The sequence below is a fragment of the Diadema antillarum genome, unplaced genomic scaffold (genome assembly GCF_040938485.1).
Source record: "Diadema antillarum isolate AM-2024a unplaced genomic scaffold, OU_Dant_1.0 seq00000533_RagTag, whole genome shotgun sequence".
NCBI lineage: Eukaryota > Metazoa > Echinodermata > Echinoidea > Diadematoida > Diadematidae > Diadema > Diadema antillarum.
In genome coordinates, this window is record NW_027271484.1 from 1,038,589 (window position 1) to 1,050,737 (window position 12,149).

The window sequence follows — 12,149 nt, forward strand, 5'->3', positions numbered from 1 at the left end:
TCCACGGAAAGAGAAGGTGAAAACCATGAGATATGTATAAAGGCAATGATTAATATTTTTTTCCCTATGTGATTCCATCGACACAACTTCAGACAGGAATGTGTTGCAGGTAGACCAAACCTTCAAGGGATTGCAAGAGAGATATTTCAATATATGGTGGCAAAGGTGAAAGGTCAGACTTCAAGTTGAGTGGTCAATAACCATCGGCTAAATATGCCATCTTTACATTAAGTCAAAGTCGTAAGTGAATGTTGATACTGTGGTTTTGAAGAAGTGCATCATATATATTTGAAAAAAAGAAGATAATATGTAAAAGTAGGAGGGTCATTGTCAATTACAATCGTTATTGCATTTTGTCTGGAAGTATCATTTCCTTTGAAAAGCGTGCAAGATGAGGTGACCTGAAGTAAGGATAAAGAGACTAGAAGATAACTACCATTGATAGATCAAAGGTTATGAAGTTGTGTGGCTCCAATTTCTTCTCTTTTGAACACTTTAATAATAATGGTGTTACAGGCAGTATTTGCATTCTACAGTAAACCTTGCTGAAGTCACAGTGCACAGTCTGTATTAAGGGTTTGACAAGAAATCAAGAACATCCAATCCATGTCAGTAGACTTTCATGGCAGCCAAATTTTTCTTGTTCCAGTGCTGTCGCTCAGCAAATTACAGTAATGTTTAGGATTATAGATGTGTTTTTGTTTTGTTTTGTTGTGTTTTGTGTTTTACATTGATACAAAATAGACACATTTCATATATTACTGAAAGGAACATAGTTTCAGTAGACTTTGCTTAGAGGCAAATTTTTCTTCCAAAAAAGCTTCTTCCCCATTCTTGCAAGCTTTTGAACTTATTCAAAACTTAAACAATACATCGGTTTTACTGACAACTTGTCAATGTAGAATTATGCTCCTTTAGAAAAAAAAAATGAGAGCAAAAAACCCCCACAAATATTTGAATGCCTGTCATGAAGTAAATGTGGACCAGCAATCATCCTTGTACAGCGTGTAGCTACCAGAAGTATAGGATATACAATGTACTTATGAAAATGAAGGAGATTGAAACGAGGATGTTACTTTTCTCAGTGCTCATTGTTTGTGTAGTATTTTTGTGATTGTTAAACTATATGAGTGTTCAGCATAATGTATTGACATTGATTAGGACACCAGAAATCATTGCATGGGCAAGGACTACATAATTATGTTATTGACGCCATTTATGCGGATATATAGATTCAAAGTCAAAGTACTGTACATTACCTGCAAAGTGAACTTTATACTCGAGTCATGACACTATTTCAAAAGAAGGGAAAGACAAAAAAATAGAGTGGATGCCCTAAAACTTACTCAATAATCCACGGTGATACACTTCAAAGTACTTCAGGTTAGATTGACACTGACCAAGAATTGTGCCATTTCTACTTTATTGAATGTAGCATTATTAAGAGCTGTTGCTTGCTAGTAGATGAAAAAAAAAATATTAATTTAACATTTGGTCAGTTATAAATTTAGAATGCAGCTAAACCAGAATGAAGAATGGCGAGAGAAAACACAAACAAATAAACAAAGAGGTACTAGGTGAGACTCGTGTACTATGCATAGTAATGTGACACTTTTAGACATTCTTCAGACAATAAACTTTGTACTTGAAGTACATGAATGACTACCTGTCAACATTCATATCTTCTTGTATGCATGGTGCATGAGATGTGATGTGTGCTGGCACTGTACAGTACAATGCACTCCCATTATTACGAAGTCCTCGGGTCCAGCAGTTTTCTTTCGTTATATCAAAGCTTTGTTACAGTCAAACACTCAAGTATGCAGAGATGCACAGATCATAATTTTGAGACCTGAATTTTCACTTCATTGTAACAAGAATTTCATTAGCCATGTTCATTATAGAACGGTGTGTAGTAGTATGAGAAATTTGAGCAGCTGTTTCTAGTACAAACGCTGTAGTACATGTCTGCAGGAAGAATAATAGAAAAATGGACGCACAAATTCATCCATAATCAAAGCATCCTTGATCAAAGCATCCTTGATAGACAAATCAGTCGATTTTGCTGTAGGGTGACAGAGCTGTACTCAGTTGTTGGAGATTCAGAAGAGTGACCAAATTAGTGAAAAGACTCAGTTTCATATGCAAGTAGGCTTGGAAAACAAAGATGATATTCTCTTAAACCTGCTTCGTGAATACCATGAAATGTCATACATGTATAGAACAACGGGAATGCACATCTTAATTTCAAATGCTCTCATTGCAAATACAATTGTTTTCATACAATATGGCAGCTTGTTACAGATAGTTAGTTACAGAAGGATGATTTACATGTACAGTCCAACCTATGTTATTTGGCCATGTCTAGATAAGCGATATGGACAGATATGGGAGAAACAATGTTTATGTATATATTAACATGTAAGTAGGCTGTCTACCCAGTGGTAGCTCTGTAGGTAGTGTACACCAGAACAGTAGTTGCAATTTATGCTAGCCTACTTAAAATCAGTCATGAAAATGAAACATTTCAATAATAAAATTCATAACATGTTTCTGTAGGAAATATACATATATAAATTGCGTGAGTTTTGTGGGAGTTCTAATTGTGTTTGAAATCACATGTTGTGTGCCATGTGTGTGTGTGTGTGTGTGTGTGTTTTCTTTTTCTTTTCTTCTTCTTCTTCTTCACTGCTGGGAGGCATCTGGATGATAAATAAGTCCGGATAAGAAGGGGCCGGATTATCGAGGTCGGGCTGTACTGTGTACAACATAATATACTAACCAACAATTACAGAAGATGGCAAGCTACTGCCTCCCACTAAGCAGGACATCCATAACAGTGAAAATGACGAGAAAAACAAAATTAGAAATAAAGAGGAACAGTGGTTTGCAATAACACAATGTGTATCTTGTCCTTGGAAGAACTTAACGCATAAGGCGATTCAATTACACTGATTGAAGGAAATCCAGAAGTTTTCATAGTAAGTAACTATTGAAACTTAGAAAACAGATTTGCATTGCAAATGCAGACTTTTTATAAGATGATGTCATATTGCTTACTAAAGGTATTCTTAATGTACCGAAAATTCTGCCGTAGGTGGGTTTCTGCCACTAACTTCTACATCATTGCAAACTAACAGCAAGTCATAAGCCGGCACAAAACGTAAAAATGCACTTTTCATACTGTGGTATTCTTACAGTGCAAAAAAAAAAAAATAATGATAAAAATCTAAGTACTGTATACATTGCAAACTGACAGTGAGGCATAGGCCGACAAAACCATAAAATGGCTGCTGCACTGATATTAACCATTCAAATGACGTTGACTGCGGATGTACCAATAAAGTTTGTCTATAAGAATGTATGGAAACACAGAGGCAGACTAGAATCACCTGTTACAGCAAAAGAAGACTCATGCTACAATAACGTATCCAGAATATTGTCTACAGGTGATTCCAGTTATAACAAAGTCCTCTTTTCTTTCGCTATATTAAAATTTCGTTATAGGCAAAGAGTAAAGTATATAAAGATATATATATATATACTCCTAGATGGGTCATTTGGAAGACATTTCCATTTGTTTTATATGCAAATTTTTATATACATGTTCAATGGCAGTTTACGCAATGGAGACACGAAAATTGTCTCCCTAATGACCAGTTGTCTCCCTAAGGTGCCAACTAGGGATATATATATATCTATATATATATATGTATATATGTATCTATATATATATATATATATATATATATATATATATATATATATTTATATATAATATATATATATATATATATATATATATATATATATATATATATATATATATGTAATTATGTATGATAATTTCGGACCCGAATTTTTACTTTGATGTTTGTAGAATTTCGTTATAACCGTGTTGGATATAATTGGAGCGTACTGTATGATAATTGCATCAGTTGGTTTATGCAACCAGCTTATAAATCAACGCAAACAGACACACGGCAAACCATGAGCCATGGGTTCGAGTAGCGTGTGAAAAACCGTTGTCGGCCACGAGGCGAGTCAGCCAGTCTGCCGATTCTTTGCGAGTCCGTGGTCGGTCAGAATCTTCGAAGTCGACGTAGTGTAGTCCGAAGCGCATGGTGTAGCCGGATGCCCACTCAAAGTTATCCAGTAATGTCCAGGCGAAATACCCGACAACGTTCACACCATCATGTTTATAAGCTTTGTATTAAAAGAAGAGCAGAGAAGTTAATAAAACGGAATGAAACGTCTCAAATACAACAACATATTTATGGTAAAAACCTAAAAATGAGCATAATATACTAGTTAAAGGGGGATTCCGGACCAGACAAAGTTAGTCAGAAAAGAAAGATTGAAATTTTGCAAGCACATTAGTGAAAATTTGATCAAATCGGATAAAACTCACGAGAGTAATGAAATTGTGAATTCTCACTAAACCGATCTTGAACAGTCAATACGAATACGCAAACAGTGAATTAATGTCATTGCCTCACGGCTTGCCGTATAGTTTGACCGTTAACCGTTAATATACATAAAATCTTGAAATATCCCTTTTTTATTTTATTTTTGTTGTTGTTTTGGTGTGGTGTGGTTTGGTCTAGTTTAGATTGGTTCAGACAAAATTCCCAAGTCTCAATTGCCATATTCAACTGATCACTATTTAAGAGTTTTTCCCCTTTTATAGCAGAAGAATTAAATTTCTTTAAAATAGTTTAAATTTCTTTTCTTTTTCCTGGACACGATCAATGGAGAATTGTGAAAATGATGACCCCAGCTCACTAATTTGCATATTCATATCAGCTATTCGAGAACTGTATGCAAACTTGGCAAATCTTCAAAAATTTTAATAATTCTTCAATTTTAATCCGATTTTGATGAAATTTTCACTGCTGCGCTGTTGAAGTTTTCTCTTCATTTTCAGACTAACTTTCAATTTGTCCGGAGTTCTCCTGTAAAGTTCCTTAACTTTTGTTTTCTTCGTTACTCTCGAAAAATTATTTTTTTAGAGCGCAATTGAATCGAGTGATGAAACTATTCATCAAGAGTGAAATCGATACTACTTTGAATAGGATCATTAGAAGGCTTTGATAAACGATAATTTTTAAAATCATACAGGTAAAAATGTACTTTTCCCAGTTTAGAACAGCGTTCTACCTTTACTGTTAGGCCACTCGTTGGTTGTACCACCTTGCAGCATACTTATTTTTGGTTTTGATATATCATTCTCTCATTACATGTACTAGTACTTCCTTGGCCTGTTTCAAAAACTTTTACTTCACTCGATATTTATATTGATGGTCTCTGTGTGTTATTAGAAGGGGAAATCCAGTCCAAATATAAGTTAGTCTGATAAGAAAGAGTAAAATATTACGAGTTCAACGGTATAAATTTGATCGAAATCTGAGGAAAAATAAGGAAGTGATGACATTTTGAAGTTTCGGTATTTTGGAAGGAAGCAGTTTTTGAACATTATGAATATGCAAATAGCAAAATGAGCATGTCATTCCCTCACAACTTACCATACAGTTTGTACATAAATTTTTTTAATTTCCTGTTTTTCATTCAAACGCAATTATGCCCGAGGCTAAATCCTCATATGTCTAACTGATCACTAATCTGAATTTATTCAACCATGCAGAATAACGTTATGTTTCAGACTTCAATGACAGAAACATTGAATTTTCGTCATTTTTCTTTTTTGTACACGATCAATGGAATATTGTGAGGGTATGACATCGTAATCTCACTCATTTGCATATTCATACCCACTGTACAAGAACTGTTTTGGAGAAATTATCAAAACTTCAAAATTTCATAACTTCCTCATTTTTCATCCGATTTCAGTCAAATTTTTACCGTTGAACTTGTAAAATTTTACTCTTTTTTATGAGACTAACTTATATTTGGACTGGATTTCCTCTTTAAATGACAATAACCGTCAAATAATGCAAAGGTAGATTTTATTTTCTTTTTCTGTGATGATCTATTGAACCACGAAAGAAAAATCTGCCGTAACTTATTTTGAAATGGAGAGGGATGCTGAAAACGGCCCCTGCGGATTACATTCCGCAGTTGAAGTAGTACGCTACAAAGTGATAAATCTTTAAACAAACATTATACATGTATACAGTGTGACTGAAGAAACGATAACGCAGACATGAACTCACACACAGAATAAGATATAAACGAATGGACAACACAATAAATATCAACGAAACAAAACGAGGGTAGACAAATGGTACACACGTAATTATAAGCAGTTCTGTGACCATACTCAATTGTGTAGCGTATATTTATCATGGAATGCTAGGTGATCATGGCAATCCACTGTTCCTCGTTTAGAATGTTGGAAAAAGGAAAGCATACAATGTAGTTTTCTAATTCATTCACCTTTCAAAACTTCATTGATGTAGGCGTTGTAGTAGGTGATTCTGCTCTCATCATTGAGATTGTACTCATCTGGAGTAGAGACGCCGTTCTCGGTGATGTAGATGGGTATGTCGTCGTACTCTTCTTTGATCCAGTTGAGGACATTCCTCAAACCCCAGGGTGCTGGGCGGAGCCATTCTGACCCCGACGTTGGCCAGTTGTCCGGTTGGTATCGGTAAACGTCCTGTAACGGACATAGTTAACATGTAACTTTAAACACTGATTTATCTTTGGCGTACCCCACACAGAATAACGTTGATTTAGCCCAATGACATTCCAAATCGCTGGGTAAATTGTAGTTTTCTTCCAAATGTTTAAAATGACACATCCTGTGAAGCGGAAGTTATTTCTTAATCATGAAACCTTGCCCATTGTCATGAAGAGCTAAAGAACTGGGCAACCGGAGAAGAGGAAACCGTTTCGAGAAACCATATCAAGAACTGAAATAGAGAAAGACGTATAGATCCTTAAACGTGCAGAAGGATCTGCCTTGGATAGGGGCCGACCAAATCCATGAGAAGCGCAAGAAAAGGAAAAAGCATAAGTAGGATGAGAAGGGCGTGTTGTGTAGCAACAATCCAATAAGCACAAGAAAAAGTACAAAAGCAAATGGTAAACACCAGACAATGTCATTGTTATTTACCGTCAAAAGGCAAAAATCCTTGATACGAGGTAAGCCTGTCTGGTAGTGACAGTGTTGTTAATATCATCTCTGACAGACTGTCCATATAGCCCAAAGGAATAAAATGATCCTCTCATAAATCCCAACCACTGTTACCCTTTGCTTTCTCAATTCCTGTCCGTCTTGACTGGTAAGAATGTTGTTGTACTCACTTGATCTTCCTCGAAATTCGGTTCTCCAGTATTGATCTGCTCCTTGCACAGACCAGCAGAATACGAGTTGAGACCGAAGAAGTCACCAGTTCCCCTGTTGAACTCCTTCTCTTCCTCGGTGAACTCCGGCAGGCGAGACTCGTTAAGGCCCTGAGCCAGACTCTTGTTACCGACCTGCCACTTCATCACATCCGGGTAGTCACCGTTCTTGTAAATCACGTGAGCAAACCTGCGGCAAGTATGGCAGTGTCCACAAAAATCGAAAACAAGAAATAACTACTAGATTTGATCTTTGTTTGAGATAGTTGGTAGCTATGATCATTGTGGACCTGAACAGGATCTGTCGACATACCGACATAGGCCCAAACCGTGTCTGCCCATTGGCGGATTGTTTTTCTTTACGTTATCCTAACTCCATTCAAACTTACCACCCTGTGGAAAACTGCATGTATCTGTTGGCGGCGGCTACGTCGGACGGGTTGTTCCGGTCCTCCGGCTCTCCCCAGTCTGAGCTGAGAGTGATGGACACCTTGCCCCCGTACCTAGGGTAGTAGTTGTCCCGATACGTGTGGTAAGCTTTAGCGTGAGCTTTTAGGATTACGTGAGCCGCTCTGTAGGGAGCGAATCCGGGATCGTTGATACCTGGGGCCAGAATCGTAGTGCCATATCCAAGCCATGCCATCATGTAGGGTTCGTTGATCGTAATCCAAAGCTTGACCTTTATGTGTAAAAATTTAATCCTGTGTATGTTAACAGTTGATGAAATTTCAAATTTCGTCTCTCTTCCGACCTGGTCTTTGTAACTGTTGAAGTGATTATGATGCAAAGGTAACAAACACTAAGAACAATAATTTGGTTTGGTGTAAATGTTTTGAGAAATCTATATGCCACTATGGAATAATCTTTTAAGTTTTCCATAATTATAGTGGAAAATCTCACAGTCTTGGATATGCTATTCAAAAATCTACGAAATGATTGCGGCTGGTCAGTTCGTCATTGTTGTGTTTATTTTTCTCATATCAAGAGAGATGCAAGGACAGACCTGTTTCATCAGTTGTGCTCAGTTTGGCGGGTTTTTTATAACTTATCACAGAATAGAGTAGACAATATCACAGTAATTCATGAAAATGATTCTTTGTCGTAACATCATCGACAACAATATCCCCCATGTTTTGTTTTGGTTAGGTATGATTTTGCCATCTTGACGGGAGACCTCGTAGCGATAACTACAAGTATGCCTATGTAGCATAAACCTAACTACGGAATCTTGCTACTAGTATTTCAACAATGAAGTGGACAATTGTGCCCCCGCTTTAAACTTCGTCTTTTCTTTTACCCGTGATCCATACGTCTGAAAACAGAGATCAGCGTAGTCGTTGAAGAGATCAACCATCGTTTCATTCTCCCAGCCACCGTAGATGTCTTGCAAAACTTGAGGCAAGTCCCAGTGATACAGCGTCACTACCGGTTCGATACCGTTGTCTATCAGCTCGTCGATCAAGTCTGAGTAGTAATCAAGACCGGCCTGGTTGATGTTGGAGATCGTCCCGTCGGGAAGAACACGCGGCCAGGAGATGGAAAAGCGGTAGTGCGACAGACCGATGGCTTTGACGAGCTGGACATCCTCGGCATATTTGTGGTAACTGTCGCAGGCCACGTCTCCAGTATCTTCGTTGATGATATTACCAGGGGTGTGGACAAACGTGTCCCAAATACTCTCTCCTTTACCGTCCTCGTCCCATCCACCTTCTATCTGGTAGGCAGAGGTAGAAGAACCCCAGGCAAAATCCGAAGGAAATGTACCGGTGATTAGGGTGTCACGCTCAGGGTCGTTGAAGACTGAGGGGTAGGAATATTGACCACTTGCTAAGTGCAGGTATAGGGCAAGGAGGACAGGAAAATGTTGGATCGAGAGCTTGCCGAGAGCAGCCATACTTCAGGGTGAAGGGGAGAGAGTGAGACTTATCTTGCAATTGCTGTGTGATACCCTTTCAAAATTGGTCGACAGTGATTTAGGAGGGAGGTTTATCGTGAAATGTCAAGGTGCTTGTGTTGGTTAAGCTGCTGATGTTTGTGGTGTCAAGAAAGTTAGTTGCGTAAAGATTCTGTGCAAAATGAACTTTACAGTGGGTGTGTCTATGTCAAACAATACCAGCCTACATGGTAGACAAGGATAACCCCCAATAATTAACTTGCTGGTAATTATGGTGGGATTTTTTTTTTCACTTTATTCTCTTTCGAGGACCTCGCCTGCTACCACCAAGACTCCTGAGAGCAAAGTTCAATGTTCATATTGTCAAGAGGCCGAGCAAGCAAAGAACATGATTGCTATGTTGTAACATGATCATATTTTTGGCTCATGAATGAGAATTTATGTAATGATGCGGTCCAGGCGAGTGGATGTGATGGGAATCCTCTCAACGCTTGATGGGCACCACGTCAAAGTTAGCAGCCTATAAAAAGTTTGCGAGACCATCAGTTAAGACTGAGAAAGAGAACGTATTGAGGAACTTTGTGTGACGTAATAAAAAAAGAAGAAAAAAATGGCTTTGCAAACGTTGAAGTACAATCTGTGTAACCTGTCCACATTGAGCTCACATGGCTATGAGCTACTTTCACTATTTTTTTTAATGCAAAGACCACCATAAATACGGGCAACCCAATTTGACTGACAGCAAAAATAAGTAAGTTAATACAATTGTATTGTAATAATCATTTCCCCCTTCTACTAAGGTACAAATTATTTGAATTTGTGCGGCATGCATTTGACGTGGAGTAAATCCACTCCTTCATTATACCAGGCGCACGAGTGGTAATGATAATACCCTTAGCTGCTATTGTCCCAGGTTCTTAGTTTCTTTAGGTCCGAATGTAATACCACGTTCACCAGTCTGCTCGTTTCATTTCATAGTACTCTGCTCAAGTAAACGAACACGAATAATGAAGCAGTGTACATGTGACCAATAGCTGGCGGTTTCGTTCCCTTCAGTAGCTTTTCGTTCAGAGAACGGTTGTTTATTACCTGAAACATAGTCCTTTGCTAATGTCCCCCGCAGATCGCATAACATATGCCGATACTTTATTTACCCAGCAGCAGAAAAGTACATCTAAGGTTATTTCTATTCCCATCACCTTTTATTAAAAAAAATAAATAAATAAACGTGCCGTTAGGATGACATGATGTAGGAAGAAGAAGAAGAAAAAAATTACTCTTGTTCTTCTCTCAAAGTACCGTTTCTAGCTTGGTCGCCTAGGTCCCTCGGGGCCGGATCGCAGGGCCTGCGGTGCGTTTTTAAAAGTGCAGGTGTATGTATGTGGGAGGGGGGGGGGGGCAGTTTAGATTTTTGGTGCCATTTCCGGGTATGAAAAAAAGAAAAAAGTGGGGGCCAAGAGGTTGGATCATATTTCTGTGTATAATGAAAAAAAAGAGCGCCCCCCCCCCCAGTTGCGTCGTCCTTGCGACTAGATGTACAATCCACAATTTTTCATGTGAAGATGGACACATGTTGCTCGTTTTTTTTTTCATAATTCTTTCTTATCTCCAGCTCCGATGCACTTTGTGCTTGGTTTTAGGTCCAATGGTCCATCTGATAGTGCAAAATAATTGTTCCATATCAGCTCACAACACTTTGTAGACCACCTTGATCAGTTAAGACTATGTACACATGTTATCACATTTACACATTATTTCCTCGCAGTGATTAGAAACTTGTATCAACCTGTATTTTTCCCATACCCTGAAATCACTTACCACGGATGAAACAGTCGAAACAGCGTGTAAAGCATGCGACAAAATACGATTTAAAGCAACATATTATGTAATTCCACGATTGGATATTTTGTCCTCATAATACAGAGCATGAACGTTCACGATCCATGTATCTTTTCAGCTTCGTTATGATTACCTTTACATTATGGTGTATGTGATTCATCTTGTAATGATAAGTATCAAACAGCATAGTACAAATCAATGCCACTTTTGAAATGATGAAGTCGACTGTAAGTTTTCAGATGAAGATTGTTTGTTTTATTCCGTCCTTAGTTTATCGTTATTTTCCTGAGACTCTATCATCGATGATTAAAGAAAATCATCATTACAATTACTTAAAATCAAAAAAGAAAAATAAGCAGATTGATCTACGGTTGATTTCTTTTCTCAGTGTTCTCTATGTCTGCGGTATATTCATGAATAGATTATGTTATTTTGATTAGCTGAATGTGACTCTTATAATTGAACATATTCTTGAATATTGGTATTGAATTTATGAGAAAAGTTTAAATGACATGCATAATAGAGAGTGATTCACTAAGTATTGACAATATGATTTATGAACCACTGCATAGAATTTTTTTTTTTGTTCATTGTGCATTTTGATACACATGTCATAATACATTACCACACACATTGTATCATTGTACTCATGCCTCTACTTTATTACACAGCTGTTAAAGTTCAATAATACGGACACATGAATAAGTATACAGCTAAACAAATAAACGCAATCATAATTGTACCAATTATGCTTTGTTGAATGTGGTATCAGTTATAAAAACTATTGTTCACTAGTAAATGATAGATGAAAGTTTAAAACTTGTAGTGATTTCCATATGCTTGTATGAACGCAGCCAACGCAATATCTATATAATAATGGCAAATGTCAAACAAGATACGAGAGAAAGACACGGAGAGAGTAATAAAATGGATTTGAAGCTATCTATAGATTTTAGAGAGAACAACGCATAAAAAGAGAGTAAGAGTAAAGTAAAATGGATTTAAGGAGTTAGATTCTAGAGAGAATGCGACATATTGAGGTATAGCACATTGTATTCTTATCGATACAATAAACTATGTGTCATTTACTATACTAAAAGTCTGAACA

General features: G+C 37.4%; 1 protein-coding gene across 1 annotated transcript; it reads right to left on the bottom strand.

Annotated features, from left to right (window-relative positions):
• Window positions 1-3,943: 3,943 nt before the first annotated feature.
• LOC139734615 (cytosolic beta-glucosidase-like) lies at window positions 3,944-9,202 on the bottom strand. Its single transcript, XM_071645398.1, has 5 exons — window positions 8,606-9,202; window positions 7,698-7,987; window positions 7,270-7,498; window positions 6,397-6,619; window positions 3,944-4,206 (listed from the first exon to the last, which is right to left on the bottom strand). The coding sequence occupies exons 1-5, from the start codon at window positions 9,200-9,202 to the stop codon at window positions 3,944-3,946; spliced, it is 1,602 nt and encodes a 533-aa protein (XP_071501499.1).
• Between the last annotated feature and the right edge of the window lie 2,947 nt (window positions 9,203-12,149).

What these genes read in the sequence shown, in the direction of transcription:
- LOC139734615 (XM_071645398.1), bottom strand. Translation starts at nt 9,202, where the DNA reads ATGGCTGCTCTCGGCAAGCTCTCGATCCAACATTTTCCTGTCCTCCTT. An exon ending in TTCAGACGTATGGATCACGG is followed by an intron (nt 7,988 to 8,605) that starts GTAAAAGAAAAG and finishes TTACACATAAAG; the next exon opens with GTCAAGCTTTGGATTACGAT. An exon ending in CATCAATGAAGTTTTGAAAG is followed by an intron (nt 4,207 to 6,396) that starts GTGAATGAATTA and finishes TTTAATACAAAG; the next exon opens with CTTATAAACATGATGGTGTG.